This window comes from Elephas maximus, chromosome 9 (genome assembly GCF_024166365.1).
Source record: "Elephas maximus indicus isolate mEleMax1 chromosome 9, mEleMax1 primary haplotype, whole genome shotgun sequence".
NCBI lineage: Eukaryota > Metazoa > Chordata > Mammalia > Proboscidea > Elephantidae > Elephas > Elephas maximus.
The window spans coordinates 79,359,535-79,379,205 of NC_064827.1; the positions used below are offsets into that span (position 1 = coordinate 79,359,535).

At 49.4% G+C, this 19,671-nt stretch overlaps 2 protein-coding genes across 2 annotated transcripts; one reads left to right on the forward strand and one right to left on the reverse strand.

The window, feature by feature from the left end:
- Nucleotides 1-485: 485 nt before the first annotated feature.
- Nucleotides 486-10,489, reverse strand: TRUB2 (TruB pseudouridine synthase family member 2). The gene is made up of 8 exons (XM_049896099.1): nt 10,072-10,489; nt 9,536-9,667; nt 7,912-7,986; nt 6,701-6,762; nt 5,353-5,434; nt 3,385-3,457; nt 1,783-1,919; nt 486-997 (listed from the first exon to the last, which is right to left on the reverse strand). Exons 1-8 carry the CDS (start codon nt 10,178-10,180, stop codon nt 753-755), a joined length of 915 nt encoding a protein of 304 aa, XP_049752056.1. The 5' UTR covers nt 10,181-10,489; the 3' UTR covers nt 486-752.
- Nucleotides 10,432-19,463, forward strand: COQ4 (coenzyme Q4). Its single transcript, XM_049896100.1, has 7 exons — nt 10,432-10,653; nt 10,742-10,873; nt 12,171-12,267; nt 12,794-12,896; nt 17,468-17,597; nt 18,228-18,321; nt 18,849-19,463. Exons 1-7 carry the CDS (start codon nt 10,587-10,589, stop codon nt 19,018-19,020), a joined length of 795 nt encoding a protein of 264 aa, XP_049752057.1. The 5' UTR covers nt 10,432-10,586; the 3' UTR covers nt 19,021-19,463.
- Nucleotides 19,464-19,671: the final 208 nt, after the last annotated feature.

Sequence of the window (19,671 nt, forward strand, 5' to 3'; positions counted from 1 at the left end):
AGAAAAAAAAAAAAAAAAGAGATTACAGCCTAGAAAACCCGATGGGGCAGTTCTGTCACATGGGGTCACTATGAGTTGAAATCCACTCCACAACATCTAACAACAATAACAATTGATACTTTTAATTATTAACTGAAGTCCATGCCTTATTCCGATAGTCTTAGTTTTACCTAATGTCCTTTTTCTGTTTCAGGATCCCATCTAGGACACCATATTAGATTTAGTCATCATGTCTCCTCAGGCTCCTCTTCGCTGTGGCAGTTTCTTAGACTTGCCTTGGTTTTGATGATCTTGACAGTTTTGAAGATTATTGGTCAGATACTTTTTTTTTTTATACTGTAGGATGTCCGCTACTGGAGTTTGTCTGATGTTTTTCTCATGATTAGACTAGAGATATGGGTTATTGGGAGGAATACCACAGAAGTGCCATTTTTATCACATCTTATCAAAGGTACATACTACAACATAATTTATGACACCTGGCCAAGGAAGTATCTGTCAGGGTCCCAGGTGGGTCAAGCCTGTCCGTCTCTTCTCTCACAGCTTCAGAGTTTTATGTCACATGTAGAAAAGCTTTCCTACTCTCGTTTACTTTCTATACAGCCATTGGTTCTGGTTCATGAATAGGTCTTATCCTTCTGCCACCCACTGCTTCACCAGCTGCCTGGCCTTTCAATGCCCCTTGAAGCTCTTCAGCCCCCAGGTAGAGTCGGTCCCTGTGGAGTCTAGTCCTGGCCTGGATCTGGGAGCTGCTAGGTGCCCAGCACCGGCCTTAAGCTCTTCTCCAGCTCTGCTGCCACCCGGGGGGCTGCGGCCTGGATAGCATCCTGGATGCTGTGTAGGTCCCACTGGGTCCTCAGCAGGGCATCGTCCAGCATAAAGAACCCATCACGTGTGCGCCGCACTTGGGAGCAGACAGCGGTGGTCTTTAGCTCCAGGCCAATTTCATGCACCAGCCTTCGTAGCTGCTTCTGTGTCTCGTGCATACACTGAACCTCTGCCAGAAACACACAGTGACAGACACAGCGATCACCAGCACAGTCTCTACTGTCCAGCTGATCTGGGCCCACACCCCTTGGATAAGGACTGGCTGTATAATAACCTTAGGCAAGACACCATAGTTCTCTAAGGCTTGGCTATTCACAGTGTAGCCCAAGGACCAGCACAGCTATCACCTAAAATCATGTTGGGCATGCAGAATTTCAGGCCCCATCCAGACCTGGTGCCTTTTAAGAAGACCCCCCAGGTAATTCGTGGGCAGGGTAGTTTGAGAAAAGCTGCTCTAAGACTTGGTTTGCTCATCTGTAAAAAGGGGTGGTTGTGAAGAGCAGAGCATTGGTCAGTGCTCAAGAAAAAGAGTTCTTGTTAACGTGATCAACAGAAAAGAAAAGGGTCAGGCGGAGCAGACAAAAGGAACAAAAGATAATGAGGGACTGAGTTAAGCGGGATTAGCGAGGTAAGAGTGGGGTCTGATGGACCCACAACAACTTCAAACACTGGGCAGCTCTTGAAATGAACTGCTAAATATAACCTTTGCTTGTTAACGTCTGGCTTCAAAGGGTGACTTGGCAGGAGATAGGAGAGCCTTTGTTCTGTGTGCTCTGTGATTGGCCAAGTCCTGGCCCACGGCTGGGAGGAAAGTCAGCTCCTGATGCCTTCGCTAGCAGAGATGAGGGTTGGCATGTGCTGCTGCGGCCAAGCCAAAGAATAGCAGCCTTTTCTCTGGTGACTCCCCAAACCCAGGAGCCTATCTCACCACTCCAACTTCCTGCAGCAACCTACCTAAGAGGAACTCTGGAGGTGCGAAGTGGCGGCATCGGATGCTGGTTATCAGCATCGGGGACTTGTTCGTGGGCCGGATCAAGCCTCTCACAGCCATCTCATAGGCCTCCTGGGTCTTCAGGTCGAGGTTGGAGTACCTGGGGATCAGGAGGGGGATTCAGCAGGCATGGGGGTAGGGAGTTGGGCTGACTGGCCACTGCTGCTGCTGCCCGACTCAGGAAAGATGGCTTTACTGAAGCTCTTCGTTTACTTTCCATGTCTCCTGCTCACCCTGCTCTTCCAGACATCTTTGCAGCAGGTATTTTCTCTGTCCCCTCCAGCACTATTAAATACAGCTTCCGCCCTCCCTCTGCACTCTCCCTGGCTTCAGCAGTTACCTAAGTGCTGACAGCATCCGAGCCTCTACCAGTAGTTCTGCACTGCAGCGTCTCAGCCAGATACTCTGCAGGCACCTCTCAACTCAACCCAAAGTGAGCTCAACCTCTTCCCCAACGGGGTTCCTCCTTCCCATTCTAACACCCCCAGTGGCCTCGCCAGACCCCAGGGCGTCCTCTCAGCCTCTTCTCCCTGCACCCACATTATCCTGCCCATTCTGTTCCTAATCTTGCTCCAGTCACTCACTCTTCTCTGCTGCTGCTGCCCCTGCTGCAGTTCATGCCCTTCTTGGTGGTCCCTGGGCACTGCCCGCACAGCCTATTCCCTGCCTGGGGCTTTGGCCCTCCAGTGTGCTCTCCACATAGTCCCCAGAGGGATAGGTCCACAGTTCACTGGGTGTTTTAGACCCATCAGTAGCTCCCCACTGCCCTTTCCCAACCTGTCTCCTTCACTTCATTCCCTTCCCGTGCAGCACCTCACAGCCCTTGTGCTGGGCTCTTCATCAGTTTCTGAACACACCTTTGAACCTTAGCACATGATGTTCCCACTGCCTGGAATAACTATTCCCCCAATCACAGCCACTTGGCAATTCCATGCTCATCCTTTTAAGTGGTGCTCCCTGGGATGTTTTCTCTGACCACAGCAGTCTCCTCCACTTCAGGTGACTGTCTGACTGGTATCACCTGTACTATGGTTTCACTGTGCTCAGGTACCTGCCTGATCCTCTAGAGTCCCCAGCACATGTCTGTGAGGCAGGGCCTGTTTCTGTGCTCAGTTTACAGAAAGGAGGTGACACCCACGGCAGGTTTGGCCACTCACCCAAGGCCACATGGCTAGTGCCTGATAGTCAGGGATTCCAGGTAAGCTGGCTGCAGAGCCCAAACCACTAGGATACACTACCACCCGCCCTCGCCCTGCAGTTCTGCACTGTGCCAACACAGACAGATGATTCTTCTCCTTTAAAGCACTAATCCCTGGGAAGAGAGCTGGGGTCCCTTGTTCCCCTCAGCCTCCCCAGTGGCTGGCAGAACTGGCACCCAGAAACAGTTGTGTGTGTTGTGAGAGGAATGGGTGGGTTGGTGTCCGGTTTCAGCCTCTGTAAAGGGGCTCTGTGGAATCTACCCCAGGGTGGGCGGGGCTTGTGACCAGCCCTGTGGATACTTCTCTTAGTTCTCCACTACCTCCTGAGGGACCCTTCTGGGAAGGTGTGGGCAGGGCCCCACTTACATCACCAGGGCCTTCTGATGGGAGCCTTGGATCACTGCCAGGATTCGGTCCAGCTTCTCTCTGGTCACATGGTCTGGAAAAGCCAGGGGACTGTCAGCACACAGGCACCCACTGAGGATGGGTAACAGCAAACTGGCAAACTCCCTTCCCCCAAACCAGCCTGTCCTTGGAACCTAGAGGGGGTGCCAGAGCACCCTCTGTCTCATGTTCCCATGCCAGAGGTGGAGAGTCCTCTGAAAATTTTATGAAGTTCTGCACCCACTTCTCATAAAGATCCACGTGAACTCAACATTTGGAGGAAATTTTCAAGAGGTTCACAGACCTCCTGAAGCTATCCACAGACTCTAGGTTGAGAATATTTTCTTGAAATGGAGTCCCAAAGAGGTGATGGGACCTCCTCAAGACTCTAGGGCAGGTTTCCTGAGCCACGGTCTGGGGTTTTCCATGCTAGAGGCCATCTGTCCAAATGCAGAAGCAGGCAGCAAGGCATCAGAGTGGCTCTGCCTGCTTTGCAAAGCCTGTTTGAACTTTCACAAACTCTGCAAGGAGGCTGATCCTGGGGCCAACTGGAGCTGGTGCCAACTCCTGGCTCCAAAGGTCAGAGCTCTGGGAGCAGGAGCCAAAGGACTGGAAGGGCCCAGCCCTCCTCATTCCTCCCATCTGGCTTCATTCATGCTGTTGTCTCACCTGGAGCGCACCTACTGCCCTCATTTACAGCCCAGCTGAAGCGCTGCCTCCCCTGGGAAGCCCCTCGTGGGGCATGTCATTCCTTTTCCCAGTTCCTGCCACTCTGCACCTGGGTCTCTCGACTGGCACATAATATTCTTTTTTATTTTTACATTATTTTCTAATTACACAACTGATACATGAATCTTCTTTAAAAATTTTAGATCATTTCTCCCCTCTCAAGTTTTGGTCCCCTCCCTCCCAGAGGTGTTGACACGGTAGTTGTCTCTAGATGTTTCTTGGATGTTGACACACACCTCCATTTAGCAATGCAAAATCTTAAGTGCTGCACTGCCACGTGTTTTGTTTCTTTTTTTTTCTTTACAGAAAACGTATAGGTGTGTGTCTCCTCTCCCTGCTACACTGTGAGTTCACTGAGGTTGGGGACCCTGTCTCACTTCCCATATGTACCTCACACCCTGGTACGTAGTTGGCACTCAAAAACAATTGGGTAATGAGCAAATGCATTAGATCCTATGGAGAGTCTTAGACCAAGGGGACAGTGAGAAGTGAAGAATGAGCCATTCACTCATTCATTCATTCAACAAACATTTATTAAGCACCTCCCACATCCCAGTCCGGTGCTACACGTGTATGACCACAGCAGTGGACCATGCAGTTCCTGCTCTCACAGGCAACAGTCTAGGGGGAGACAGATAAAACTGATTCTTGTTATTTGCAGTAGTTACATCCTATAAAGTCCTTCTAGTATTGAACTGACAGATACCATACCAGTCTTGTCTGACCCGAGCTGGCAATGGGTGAGTACGGCATTTCAAATTTTTCCTGGCTTTGTACATGCACATACCTGCTAAAGCACTGCAAGCACTGATTTGGGGGATACAAATAAATTTTAGTGAGTAGGCAAATTCACAAATACAGAATGTGCAAATATGAGACTTATGAATAATGGGGACTGATAGTATTAAATTCTCACTAATTGTTAGTTAATTACTATTCTGAGGGTCCATTCAGGAAGGTCCTGACCTAGTCTGGGGGCTAAAGAAGACTTCCCTGGGGAAATGACATTTGAGCCAGGTAAGGAGGTGAGCACAGGGTGTTCCTGGAAGACAGAATGATGGGCACGAAGCCCCACTACAGCCAGCCAGAGCTTGGTGTGTCTGAGAGTAACTGAGAGGTGGCTAGCATGGCCCAGGTGGGGGTGAGAAATTCAAAGGAAAGCAAACTTGGCCAAAGCCTCAGTTGACCCTCCCACCACCCTGGGCTCCTGTGGCTTCTCACCATATGTCGTCTTCTCAACCAGCTGCCCATCCTCGCAGAAGTCATCTGTGGCTTTGCCCAGGAGGCCAAGCACTGTGTAATCCTGCAAGGACAGGAAAGGGACAATTCAGTCCATTTCCCCACTCTAGGTCCCAGCACTGAGGCGGAACACCTGAGCTAGCAACACAGGCCCCAGAGGGGCTAGACTGAGTCTGGGGACTGGGAGGCTCTCCCGCCCACTCTATGCTGTCCAGTCAGAAGGGAAGGTGGGGACCTCAGGTCTCTTCTCAGGAAGCTTACACACTCACCCCCCACCCATTGCTCTGCCCCACTGCCCCCTAGGGAAGGGCACTGGCTCTGCTGTGTGGCCTTGGGCAGCTCCCTTGCCCTCTACATCTTAGTTCTCCTCTGTGACCTGGGGACAGTGACAGGGTCAATCCCACAATAAAGAGATACTCTAGCCAAACCTGACAACTTATTACCTGTGTCTCACCTAGTATGCCCTGTAGGCATCTCTCCAGCTCTCGGAAATATGACCCAGATCAAGCCCCTCCTCCTCCCTTTGGGGCTATTTGCATCTGCCACAAGTAATACTGATGACAATGATGACAGAGATAATGACAACAGTAACATTTATTGGGCATTAACTGTGCTAAGGACTGTGCTAAGCACTTTATATTCGATCTTCAAGCAACTCTATAAGAGAAGTACTATTATTATTTCCATTTTAGAAATGAGAAAACTGAAGCACAGAGATGCTAAGTAATCCACCCAAGGACACACAGCTAGCAGAGTGGTAGAAGCTGGGTTTTGAATCCAGCTTAGTACCAGCCATTTGGCTCCAGAATCTGTGCTCTTAACCATTAAGGACATAGGCCCTCTGATGTGGCACCTCTGCACATGCTGCTTGGAACCAGATTCCATGGCCCCACCCTAGATAGTAAGCTCTCTGATGGCTGGACAGTGATGTCTACTTAGTCTAGGGGGAAAAGAAGGGTGGTATCAGGATCAGGCTCTGGTATCAGACAGATCCAGGTTCAAATCCCAGTTCTGCCTCTTAAGGGCTACGTAACCCTGGGCATGCAATGTCCTCTCTCTGAGCCTCAGTTATCTCATCTGTAAAATGGGGTTAACAGTAGGACTCACATTACAGAGCTGTGAGGATTCCAAGAGGGAATTCACATACAGTGCTCGGCTCAGAGTAGTCACCGTACAGTAAATACATTACATTATTATTATTACAGTCTCCCCTAGCACATGTCCATAAAAAAATGTGTGTTCCCTGTAGTAACCTCTCAGCTACAGAATCCTGCTGATGACTCCTAGGGATAGGACCAAAGGGTACGCAGGCTGCCCGAGACCCCCATACCTTGGTGAGATGAGCATTGTACATGTCGGTGAGAAGCCTGCATCCATGTCCCACGCCGAGCACTGAAAGACACCCAGCCTGATCTCATACCTGGTTCCCCTCCCCTTTATCCTGGGGGACCCTCCCCCTGATCAGAATACTGTCACATCAGCTGCTGCTGAAACTAGCAAGATGCAATGGGAGCTGCCTCTACAGGGAACAAGCAAGCTCCTCTGGGCATGTATCAAAATGCAGATTTCCGGGGCCCCTCCATATGCACTGATTAGAACTCCTAGTGAGGGGGGACCTGGGACCCTTAGCAAGTTCCCCTGGGGATTCTCAAGCACTCAAAAGTAGACGGCTGGCCCAGTCACACAGACCTACATTCAAATCTGGGTGACTGAGTTGTGTCCTTTTACCTCTCTAGGCCTCAGGCTCCTTATCAGTAAAACGGGGATAAAAATACTGTCTGAATCCCTATGGGTGTAGTGAAGGTTAAAGGAGATAATATATGGGAAGCAGTCAGCACAAAAGAAGGGACCAATAAATGGTGGCCATTGTGGCCACTTCCTGCCTTTCCCTGGGTCTGTCTCTCCATCTGGCTGAAGGAGAGAAGGACTCTCCATTCACTGTGGGAGAGACAGGGAGAGAGAGTGTGAGATCATGTCTGCCTGCCTGCACCCCAGGAAGCAAGACAAGGGGACTGTGACTGTCATGGTTGGAGGATGTGGCCACCACCTGACCCTGGGGACACAGATGGCTCATGACTGAAGCCTTTGTGTGTTCAGCTCTAACGACATCCAGACCCCAGCCAGTGGGGCCAGAGTCATGTGCTTGGCTGCCCACACAATCGATGATGGTTCTTACTCTCTGGATGAGGGATATTCACTAGCCATGTGAACTAAGCTCCTAGAACCTGACTTTCTTCGTCTGTAAAATCACCCAGTACCTACCTAGTAAGGTTGTTGTGCTGAATAAATGAGCACGCACAAAGGGCTTAGTACCATGGGAATCACTTGATAAAGGTGGGTGATTGTGATTATTCTCCTGTGACCCCGCCCCCTTCCACCATTCATCTGCCCACCTGATCAGAGACTTGGGGTAGGAATCAGGGAAGGAGGGCAGTGGTCAGAAATGGTGGTTGGATAAGAAGCAGGTTAGGATCACAATAGCAACCTGATTCTTCCCCCAAGCCTATATTACTGCACCCCCAGGCTCACCATATCACCTACCAAGCACCCCAGAAGCCTGGGTATCTAGCCGGTGTCCCACACCAACCTTCAGACTGGTGAATTCTGGTCCGCACACTGGAAAGAAACAAACAAGGTCTATATCCTCAGCTTATCCAGCCTCCAGGATGGCTTTTGGCTGTGTGATAACCTCATTCCTAAAATGTGGCCACAAGGAACCCAAAGCTAGGGTAAGATTCAGGCTTCCCCACCATGGAACTGAGAACCCTGAACCGTTTCTAGGCCAAGAGAAGGAGCAACGAAAATGCCTGTCACTCTGCCTAGCACCAGTCTCCCAATGATAGGCTTCAAGTGGACTGGGCATAACACTGGGGATCAAGATTGTGCAGTTCCTTGACCAGCTCTTGCTAAAGGAGAGTCCTGGCCACCATCCCAAGGAGAAAATGGAGACTATTAGCTCCTTAAAGCAGGATCTGGGTCTGTCTGTCCACAACTCCACCCTCAGAGCCCAGAACTCACGAGCTTTCGGGAATTAACTACGGAAAGAACGAATGCAGGAATGAGCTAGAAGTCCTTATACCTCAATGGATCAAGAGGAATCTACATGAAGACCAAAGGGTGGTTAAGAGCCTACTGAATCCAAACTATATTACCTAACATCAATGCTGAGCCTCAGTTTCCTCATTTGTTCAATGGGAATAGGACCTACCTTACAATACTGTGGTGTAGATTCAATGAGGTCATATTTGGAAAAAGCTTAACACAAGGCCTTGTCCAGAATAACCCACTGCCATCAAGTCAATTCCAACTCATAGCAGCTCTACAAGACAGAGCAGAACTGCCCCATAGGATTTCTGAGGAACAGCTAGTGGACTCAAACTGCCGACCTTTTGGTTAGCAGCCGTAGGTCTTAACCACTGTGCCACCAGGGCTCCAGTTTAGGAAAAAAAAAAAAAAATTTGTACTAATAAATTATACTTTTAGTGCTGTTATACTGTAGGGTCACTGAATATCACTAGACAAAAGGGTTTTAGAGGTTTCTGGTTGAACCCTTTGGTCTTCCAATAACCTTCCTGACAGATACCTTAATCACTTTTAGTGACAGGGAACTCATCACCATACCAGTTCCATTTTTGGCCAGCTTTGCTGACTCAAATGTCACTCTTTCCCAGGAGCCCTGATTCTCACTCCGTTGGAGTCTCAGAATAGTAAAGGGATCAAACTATAGTCCCAGACCAAATCTGCAAGCCTGTTTTTTTATGGCCTGCAAGCTAAGAATGGTTTTTACATTTTTGAATGGTTCAAAAAAAATAATCAAGAAGAATATTTCATGATGTGTAAAAATTATGTGAAATTCAAATGTCAGTGTCCTTAAAATTTCATTGGAATACAGCTAGGTGCGTTTCTTTATATACTATATACGGCTGTTTTTGCACTACAACAGCATAGTTTAGTAGTTGCAAGAGACCATATGGCCCACAAATCCTAAAATATTTACTATCTGGCCTTTTCCAGAGAAAGTTTGGCAACTTCTGATCTAATATTTTATCCCTCCTGTGTTTTTTCAAGAGTACTGGGGAAAAAACTGTCTGAGCACTGAGATACTGACTCTGCTCAGGGATCTGCTGAGAAGTGATACCAAGGACCCTGCCCAAATCTGCCTTACCCAGGGGATGGTTGGTGAGGGTGGGCACACTAGTGGCTGTGAGGGTCAGTTCCTTCCCCTCGCTGCCTTCCATGGGGCCCAGCAGGAAGCGAACACGCTGTTCAGGGGCAGGAGGCTTCCCAGCGTTGAGACCTGAACACACAGAGGTAAAGAACATCTTGTCAGTTCTATTTGACCACCCAGGGGTGGGGAGGTAGGCAAATGGAGAGGGGGTGGATAAGAAAGTATGGTGATGTAGAAGACAAATGCGATGCCCACGGTGTAGAGAACGGGAATAGCAGTAGTTAAGACACAGATTTTGGTTTGAATCCTGACTTATTAAACTGTGTGACAATGAACAATACTTAACCTTTCTGAGCCTTAGTTTCTCTATCTGAAAACAGACGAAAATGAGGAGCAATGGACTATACAGAACAGATGATTAAGAAAGCTCTCTGCTCAGGCGAGTGGGTCGACTATTTAGGGAAGAAACAAAAGCGGAGATGGCCCCCCAGCAGAAAAGGAGGAGAGTCGTGGGTCTGGTTCGAGGCACTCACCCTTCAAAAGCTGCATCTCCACGGTGTCCCGCAGATGCTTCCATTTTAGCCCCGGAGGCTTGTAGGTTGCGAAAAGCCCATGCAGCCGGGCTAGGCCGGCAGACCCCATTCCACACTAAAAAAAAAAACCTGGAACTTGGACGGAAATGCCGTAAGGCGCCGCCATTTCCCGCAGCCGGAAGTGGTTCTTATCTTATTGCCCCCGGGGAAAACATGCCGTGGAGGAGGATGTAGGGCCGGCGCTGGAAGCCAAAGCTAGCGGGGCTTACGTTTCTCTTGGAGACCGTTTTTGGGAGTGAGGTGGAGAGACTCTGGTATCGGTGGTACAAGGTTGGTAGACAGGTCGCCTGGGTTGCATAGCGATAGGACCCTTTCCTTTCTATGCTACGGTTTTTCCTTTCGAGAGGGCATAAGGAGCGAAGTCGGGATCGAGTCCTTTTGACTTCTCCAGCACTCCGTCGCCGGAGAAATTAGGGGCGTCAACCTTGCCCGGCCGTCCGACCGCGCCTGCTGCCATGGCGACGCTGCTGCGGCAGGCCCTGCGCCCCCACCGGCTCCCGGCCAGCCCCCGGCCACCTGCAGGCTAGTGGTGCCAGATTCTGGGCGAAGGTGGGGTGGAGTTCTGTGGGCACCCCGCTTCTCTGACCTCAGCGTTTTTCTCGTCCCGCAGATGTGCCCCACCGGGCCGGGAGCCATGGCGTTGGCCTGCTCTACCCTGACCACATCCCCACCTCCCTACTGCAGAAGGCACTGCTGGCTGCTGGTTCTGCGGGAATGGCACTCTACAACCCTTACCGCCATGGTAAGGCCACCTGGGTCGGGGCGCGCACTCTTGTCTTGGAAGCCTGGGAGGGTCAGGACCTTTGTCAAAGCTTCAGTTTCCCATGAGTGATAAGGGGACAGACTACCAGGGTACCCACACCTGTGTGCACCTCATGATCACCCGGAACGTATATAAAAATGCAAATACTGGAGTCCAGCCCTAAACTCAACTGAATCTGAATTTGCCTGGTGAAGCTGGGAGAGAGGAAGCGTGGAATCTGGGCGTCTGCCTTTTTAAACTACTTACCAGGAGATTCTGCCATCCAGCCACATCGAGAACTTCTGACCTAAAAAAATGATTTATAAGCACCCATTCGGTTACAGGAGACCGTGGGTGATGTAAACGGTTAATGCACTTGGCTGCTAACCCAAAAGTTGGAGGTTCAAGCCTACCCTGAGGTGCCTCGGAAGAAAGTCCTGGCAATCTACTAACAAAAAGTCAGCCTTTGAAAACTCTATGGAGCACACGTCTATTCTGACCCATGAGATTGCCATGAGTTGGAATCTATTTTAAATAAATTGGTTATATTCAGTTATTACATCTTGCTCTAACTAAGCTTTCTGAGGTCAAGGACAGTGACTACCTTATTCCAGTCTGATCCGCAGCATTTTGGATCGTGCCTGGCACACAGTACAAGCTCAGTAAATGTTAGCTGAATGCATGGAGTAGAACTTCTTAAGGTTCTGCAATGCCTTTCTCGTTCTTCCCGGGATTCTTTAGTACTATTAAAAATAGTACTGCCTGCTCATCGAGCACTTATTGTGACTGCTCACTGTGCTACGTGCTTTATGTGCATACTTTTCTTAATTTCACCCGTCAACCCTGTAAGAAAGGTGTTATCCACAGTTCACAAATTAAGACACTGAGGCTTAAGAAATCTGAAGCAATTTGCACAAGGACATGTAGGTCTAAGTGACAGAATCTAGGTTCAAATCCAGCAACTCTGATGGCAAAGCCTGTAACTATCAATGGAGCTTTTGCTTTTAAAGAAGTGACATACTCTGTTGTCATAATGGATGCCAAAGTGATTTATAAACTCTGAAGTGCTTTGTTAACCAGGGCCAGCCCACCGCAGCAGATTGATAATGTTAATAACTATCAATATATCAAGTCCTTGCTGTGTGCCAGGTGATTTACTAAGTATTCAATGTGAATCTTTATAACTAAGAGGTAGGTATTGTCCGTATTTTACCATATAGAGAACTAAAGCCCAGACCAGGTCACATAACTTACCTAAGTTCACATCTAGCATATGTGCCCATTTCTGTCCTTTCAGACATGGTTGCAGTTCTAGGGGAGACCACAGGACACCGCACGCTGAAGGCCCTCAGAGATCAGATGAGGAGGGATCCAGAGGGTGCTCAGATCCTACAGTAGGTCCCAGCTCTGCCTAGGAAATTGGGGCCATTCTTTGGGGATACTAATCTCTCTGGAGTCACATTATGTCAGTCCTGTTCTCCTAGGGAGTTTTCTTGGTACCCTGAACATGAATGGCTACACAAGTTGGGCTCTGTACAACTCCAGCGGTGCTATTCATCTATAAACTATGATACCCTTGGATTGTGCAGTGTGATGGCTTTGGCCCAGTTCCTGCCACAGGGCTGTATGCCTTCACTAAGCTCCCATAACACATGCCACCTGGACCCCTCCTCTTCCCTGCCCTTTGTAAGTACCATGATCACACTGCCTGCCTTCCTACCTACATTGTGCCTCTGCCCCTTAGCTTGTGGTAATCCCCTCTGTCCCCTCCACTGGACTGGCTAGTTGGAGGTTCTCCAGGGTTTGTGGCCCCATTGCTGCCCTCTGCCCTCCATCACTCACAACCTTGTTCTAGCTAGACCTTTCACCTGCCTTTGCTGGCACCCTCCCAATACCCAAATCCTGCCTTCTGCCTTGCAGGGAGCGTCCCCGGATCTCACTATCCACCCTTGACCTGGGCAAGCTCCAGAGCCTGCCTGAGGGCTCCTTTGGCCGAGAGTATCTTCGTTTCCTGGATGTGAATGTGAGTGTTCAGCTTCTATGCATCTCGCCATCAGCAGGAAGGGTAGAAGGGTGGTACAAGAGTGACATCTCGAGGAATGAGGGGCCTTGAGCTGTTACCATGTGCAGGAGAGCTTTTCAGTGTCCTGTGCTAAAGCTCTGTCATTTTCTGTGGGACAGGCAGATGGTCCAGGAGCATCACTCCAGTGTTAAAAAAAAAAAAGTGATAATACTGGCCAGTGTTTATTAACCTCTTACTGCCTCCAGGCTCATACATGAGCTCAGTGAATCCTCTTAACAACCCTATCAAGTATGCTTTCTTCTCCCCTTGTAACAGATGAGGAAACTGAGTCTCTGAGCAGTTAAGCTACTTGCTAATTTCGCAGTCAGTAGTAACGGTAGCATGCCCTTCTGCACCATGTCCTCTAGTTTCAGAGATGGTGATTTGCTTAGGCTACATCAAGTTGTGGCACTCTTCAGTACCAGGCTGGGAGGATGGCCGTAGGGGTTCCCAACTCTGAGGAACTCAATTGTTTATCCAGTATCTGCCATGTGCCATCCCCTGTTCCAGGTGCTAGAGCTACAGCGGTAAACTAGACAGACAAAGGCCCTGCCCTCAAGGAGCCTATATTCTAGTTGGGGAGGTTGACAATAAAGCAGTAAAAATAAAAATTTCATATAAAAATTTAGGCAAAATATTTATGAAGTACTTACAATATAAGGAGCCCTGGTGGTGTGGTAGCTAAATGCTTGGCTACTAACTGAAAGGTTGGCAGTGCAGACCCTCCAGGCACTCCACGAAAGAAAGACCTGGCAATCTGCTTTGGTAAAGATTACAGCATAGAAAATCCTACGGGACAGTTCTACTTTGTCACATAGGGTCACTATGAGTCAAAAATCAACGGCACACAACAACAACTAAAATATACCAGGCACTATTCTCAGTGATTAGAATACAGTGAACGAAACCAGCAAAAAACTGCCCTTGTGAAGCTTACATTCTTACAGATAGATGCTCTGAAGAGAACGAGTTAACAGGATAGAGGACAACTTTGGTGCAGAGAAGGCACTGCTACTTCTGCTAGGAGATTCAGGGGAGGCCCCTCTGAGAAGGAGACCTAGGAGACAGTAAGAAGCCAGCCTTGTGGAGAGCTGGGGAAGAGTGTTCTGAGCGGAGGGAATGGCAAGTGCAAAGATGCTGTGTATTTAAGGAAAGGGAGATTGGCCAGTGTGGTTTTAGAGGAATGGGTGGCAGAGAGGCAGCGAGTGAGCTGGGACCTAGCCAGAGTCAGGCCTTGCCAGGCCCCGGGAAGGATTCTCTATTTTGTAATAGGAGCAATGGAAAGCCATTGGAGGGTTTTGAGCAAGATAGTAACATGATCTGGTTTATAAAAGGACTTAAGATACATCTGGACCACCTCAATCTCTGCTCCCAACCCCTGCAACAAATACAAAACAAAAAATCCAACTCATTGCCATCAAGTCAATTCCAATTCATGGTGACCCCATGTGTTATAAAGTAGAACTGCTCCATAGGGTTTTCTTGGCTGTAACCTTTACAGAAACAGATTGCCAGGCCTTTCTTTCAAAGCGCTGCTGGATGGGTTCAAACCACCAACCTTTAAGTTAGCAGCTGATAGCATACCATTTGGGCCACCAACACACACACACTCCATCAGAGCACCTCTGCCAAGTGGTCACCTAGTCCAGCTCCAGGAACCAGCCAGGCTGGAAGAGGTGAAGGCAGTAACCAAAAATTGTTGCTGGATAGGGTTCCTCAAACTTGGCACTAATGGCATGTTGGGCTGGATAATTCTTTGTTGTAGAGGGCTGTCTTGGGCATTCTAGAGTATTTAGCAGCATCCCAGCTTCTATTCACTAGATGCCAGTAGCAGCATCCCCCTAAGTTGTGACAACCAAAAATGTTTGCAGATGTTGCAGGTGTTCCCTGGTGAACAGTTGAAAACCACTGCCCTGTGTTAATGACATCGGACACCATAACCTGCTCCCCAGATTCTCCTGACACTGTTGCTTTGGCAGGGCAATCCCCTGCTGCATTTTATGCCATCTCCCTCAGATTTCACAAGGATGCAACTTATATCATCAGGGAGAACCTGCCAGAGTGACTTTCCCAGGTGCCACTCTGGGGAGGGACAGCCTTCTTCTGAAGTTCCCTCAGAGCCTTTAGAGGGGAGAGGGCAGCAGGGCAGGGACTGCAGGGCCACCCTGGGCACCTTGCCCAGCCACATCCCTAGTTGTGATAACAGCCCTGGAGATTATGACACTTCTAGAGCAAGGGAATGAGCAGCCCACAGAATGTGAAGGGACACCTCTGTCCCAACAGATTTAGGTCAAGGTTCAAGGTGAGGCCACCCCCCCTGAGGCTGACATTGGTAGGAAATGTTGTCATCCTTGTGGCATCAAGATTACGGGCGTGAGCTCTGGAGTTCGAGTAGCCTGAGTTAGACTCCTGCCTCTCTTCCCAGTTTTGTGGCCCTGGGCAAATCATTTGACCTCTCTGAGCCTCATGTGAAGTAGGGCACTTGCACATTTATCCATAATGGATGGTAAGGCTGTTGGCTTTGGAATTCAGTGGACTTTCAAATCCTGGCTCTACTGCTTTATTAGCTGTGTGATCTTGGGCAAGTTACTTCATCTCTCTGAGTCTCATATTTCTTGTCTGTATCAGAGGCTAGTAACAGATTGTGGCAAGGATGAAGTGTAGTAATATATATAAAGAATATCATACAGTGCCGACACATAGTTGGTGCTCCATAGATGTAGCTGTCGCTACAATGATCATATCTTAGTTATCTAGTGCTGCTATAACAGAAATACCACAAATGGGTGGCTTTAACAAAAATTATTTTCTCATAGTAAGGAGGCTAGAAGTCTGAGTTTAGGGTGCCACCTCTAGGGGAAGGTTTTCTCTCTCTGTGAGTTCTGGGGGAAGGTCCTTGTCTCTTTTGAGCTTCTGCTCCTGGGACATCTTCATGTGGCTTGGCATCTGTCTTCCCCCATCTCTGCTTGCTCACTTGCTTGTTTAATTTCTGTTCTATTTCAAAAGAGATTGATTAAGACACGCTCTACACTAATACTGTCTCATTAACATAACAGAAAACCCATTTCCAAATGGAATTATAACCACAGGTATAAAAAAAACAAACCAAACCCACTGTCCAGTCTCTTCCAACTCATAGCAACCCTATAGGGCAGAGTAGATCTGCCCCATAGGATTTCCAAGGCTGTAAATTCTTTATGGAAGCAGACTGCCACATCCTTCTCTCGAGGTGTAGCTGCTGTGTTTAAACCACCAACCTTTCGTTTTGCAGCCGAGTGCTTTAACTACTGCACCACCAGAGGTTAGGATTTACAACACATATTTTTGGGGAACACAATTCAATCCATAACAGATTACCTTCAGCATCACACAGCAAGTAGAACTCTGTATACAAAGGAAGCTAGGAACCGAGACCCACTGAGGCCCCAGGCACAGACCTTGGCACTGAGCCAGCAGCCCTAAAGCAAATGAAGATATCAGATCTCTTGGCCTATGGACAGGCTGAGGCCATGCTTTGGGAACAGGAAGACCAGGCTGTTACTGTGCTGTATGGGTACTGCTGAGGACTCAGAGGCAGTGGGCGGGTAAAAGGAGGACAGCTGACATTCCTCCCTAGGATGACAAATATCCCCATGGCCAGCCTTTATTCATGCATTCAGGAGTACCTTCAAGAGATGCTTATTCATCCAGGCCCTGTACCAGGCACTGGAGATACAACAGTGAGCAAAACAGAGCCAGCCCTGCCCTGGTGCAGCTGACAGTCTGTTACAGCACCACCCATAGAAATGGAATACAGGCCACACAAGTAATTTAAGGTTTCCTCCTAGCCACATTAGTAAAAGCAAAGAGAAATAAGTGGAATTAATTTTCATTTATTTTACTTAACCCAGTGTGTCTAAAATAATATCATTTCAACATATAAAAAAATTATTGAAGTTTTATGTTCTTTTTTTCATACTAAGTCTTGGAAATATGTGTATTTTATATGTACAGCACATTTCAAGGTTCAGTGGCAGGCAGCCACCGTACTAGATACACACATCTAGCTCAAGACAGACATTAATAATCACATGCATTAAATATGATCATGATCATATTGAGTACCACAAAGAGGTGCAGGATGCTACCAGAGACCATAACAGAGACCCTATCAGTGCGAAGGTCAGGGAGGCCCTCCTTGAGGAGGGGACACTTACGCCAGGTCGTGAGGATGAATAGGAATTGTCAAGATGAAGATGGGGGGTGGTGAGAGAGAATCCCAAGCTGGGAGCAGCTTGCGCTAAGGATCAGGAGCCTTAGGGCTGCTTTTCCATAGGGTATCGTGGATGAGTTGGAGTTGGCTAAGAGTGGTGGCAATCCCACCACATGCCCTGCCAAGGACTGCCCTGTTCCCAGGTGCAAACAAAAAGTCCCAAGGATTCTCTGGGTGGGTATGAGTTTGGTGGGATTGGTTGACAGAGTTGAGGAGAGACTGGAATAGTGGGCTCTGGGAACTGTGAGGAAGGGGTCTAGGAGACGCTCATGGTTGTCAGAGGGTCTCCCCAGACACCCGAGCACCCACCCGCTTCGTGGACGATGAGGAACTAGCATATGTGATCCAGCGGTACCGGGAAGTGCATGACATGCTCCACACTGTCCTGGGGATGCCCACCAACATCCTGGGTGAGTGCCACCAAGCCAGCTGCTTTGAGAGTGGGGGCTAGGCAGGTGGGGTACTCCAGCTAGCCTCTCTTCCCAGGTCTCTTCAGGGCCAGGGCTCACCTGTCTCTGCCACCTACCAATTAGTTGACTCAATGCCTCATTGTCTGTTGTACCTGAACATCTTGGTGGCATCTCTGGCATGCATCCCCTCATCTCCATCACCTGCCCCTTTACAGCTCGTCCACTGATGGAGCTGCCTCTGATCACCGGGGCTTTCTGCCTCATTCTGTTCTTTAGCCACCTCCCTGCTCTGAAACCCTCAGCAACTCCCCAAGGCTTATAGGAACCATTCTAGACCCTTCAGCCTGGCTTTTGGGGTCCTCTGCAGTCTGTCCCTAAGCTTCCATTCTAGCTCTGTTTCCTTCTGCTCTTTCTTGGGCACTGCCTTCCACCCTAAGCTGAGTGCTCCATGGCATAGTACAAGCCAGGACCGGGCATGGTTGACCCATGGTAGTGATGAGAGAGGAGCAGATGCCTACCTTTGGCCTGCAAAGCACACCACTGGCCTTTCCTCTTGGTCCCTGCTCACCACCCTCCCAAAGGTTTGCTGGTGCCAGCCCCGCCCTGACTCCCTCCTGCCCCTGCCCCCAGGGGAGATCGTGGTGAAGTGGTTTGAGGCTGTCCAGACCGGCTTGCCCATGTGCATCCTGGGTGCGCTCTTTGGACCAGTCCGACTCAGTGCCAGGTAAGTTCTCAAGTGGCTGGGGTCAGGGAAGAACTCAGAGGGGCCAGGGCCCTAGGAAGTGGGAAGAACACACAGGCCCCTGAGCAGCCCTGATGACTCTCCAGGAAGCAAGGGTGGAAGGAGTGGGGCAGAGGGGTGAAGCTGTGGCTCTCAGGGAAGCCACAGGGTGGGGGTCTCCAGGGCAAGGAGTAAAGCCTGAACATCTCATGAGATCCTAGGGATCCTAGGGTCTCTTGAGTCAGGCCTTAGTGCTGGGGTCAGAGTGATTAGAGACAATGGGAAGGCAATGTAGTGTCAGTTTCTGGAGTTAGGTAGTCCGTTAAATCTGGGCTTTGGCATGTTCAAGATGGGCACAGGATTGTACCTCTCTGAGCTTCCATTTTCTTATCTGAAAAGTGGGGATAATAACTACCTCCTTCATAGGTCTGTGTGAGGATTAACTGAGAAAATGTGTGTGAAGCGCTTCACACATAAAATGCTCAGCTCTTAGGGACCTTATGTATTCTTTCTCCTCTGCTGCCCCACAGGAGCCTGCAAGTGCTAGTCTCGGAGCTGATCCCATGGGCAGTTCAGAATGGGCGCAGAGCCCCGTGTGTCCTCAACCTGTACTACGAGCAGCGCTGGGAGCAGCCCCTGAAGGCTCTGCAGGAGGAGCTGGGCATCACACCACCCCCTGTGGACCTCAAGGGCCTGGTTTAGGCCCTGAGTCACTGAGCCAGGAGGCCCTGGCCTGCCTCCTCCAACCCCTACATCCTATGAGGGCAGAGGGCTCCGTTGTCACTACCTTTGTTCCTTTTCTTTGAACACTGACGCTTCGACATCACTTATCATAATTTGCCAAAATCATTGCTAAGTGGCCTTGAGGGCCAACCCAGAAAGAAGTAGGCATTGCAGTGGAAGCTCCCAGGGGAGCCAAGAGCCACCCAAGGACAACTGCACATGAACAGGGATGGGTTGTCTAGGCTCGTGCTGGGATATCCCAGATCCACAACCCAAGGACTGTTCTGGACCCCTCCCTATCAGAATTTTCTGGGGGTTAGGCTGGGGTATCCCCATGGGAGTGAAGGCTACACCCAATTCCAAAGGCCTCAGAAGGGGTAGGCAGGTGTCTGCTGTCTGAATAAAGGCTCCTATCAGGTCAAGTGTCTGCCTCACCTCCCTTTTCCCCCAGGGTTTGCCAATGCCAGTCCTGCCCATGATTCTGGCAGTTTAGGGCCTTCCCAGCACTGAGGGCAGAAATTCCCCTCCCAACCTGAACTTCAGCTCCTTGTCCCACCTTCTCTGGTCTGAAGTTGGGTAGATAGACTTGGATTCAAATTCTCAGCTTGTCCACTTAGGACTTGTCTGTTC

Coding starts and splice junctions, on each gene's coding strand:
- TRUB2 (XM_049896099.1), bottom strand. CDS start 10,180: ATGGGGTCTGCCGGCCTAGCCCGGCTGCATGGGCTTTTCGCAACCTAC. Junction 6,763..7,911: donor CCAGGCTTCTGGGGTGCTTG/GTAGGTGATATG, acceptor GGTGTCTTTCAG/TGCTCGGCGTGGGACATGGA. Junction 3,458..5,352: donor GGTTGAGAAGACGACATATG/GTGAGAAGCCAC, acceptor TGGCTTTTCCAG/ACCATGTGACCAGAGAGAAG.
- COQ4 (XM_049896100.1), top strand. CDS start 10,587: ATGGCGACGCTGCTGCGGCAGGCCCTGCGCCCCCACCGGCTCCCGGCC. Junction 12,897..17,467: donor TTCGTTTCCTGGATGTGAAT/GTGAGTGTTCAG, acceptor CATGGTTGTCAG/AGGGTCTCCCCAGACACCCG. Junction 18,322..18,848: donor CCAGTCCGACTCAGTGCCAG/GTAAGTTCTCAA, acceptor GCTGCCCCACAG/GAGCCTGCAAGTGCTAGTCT.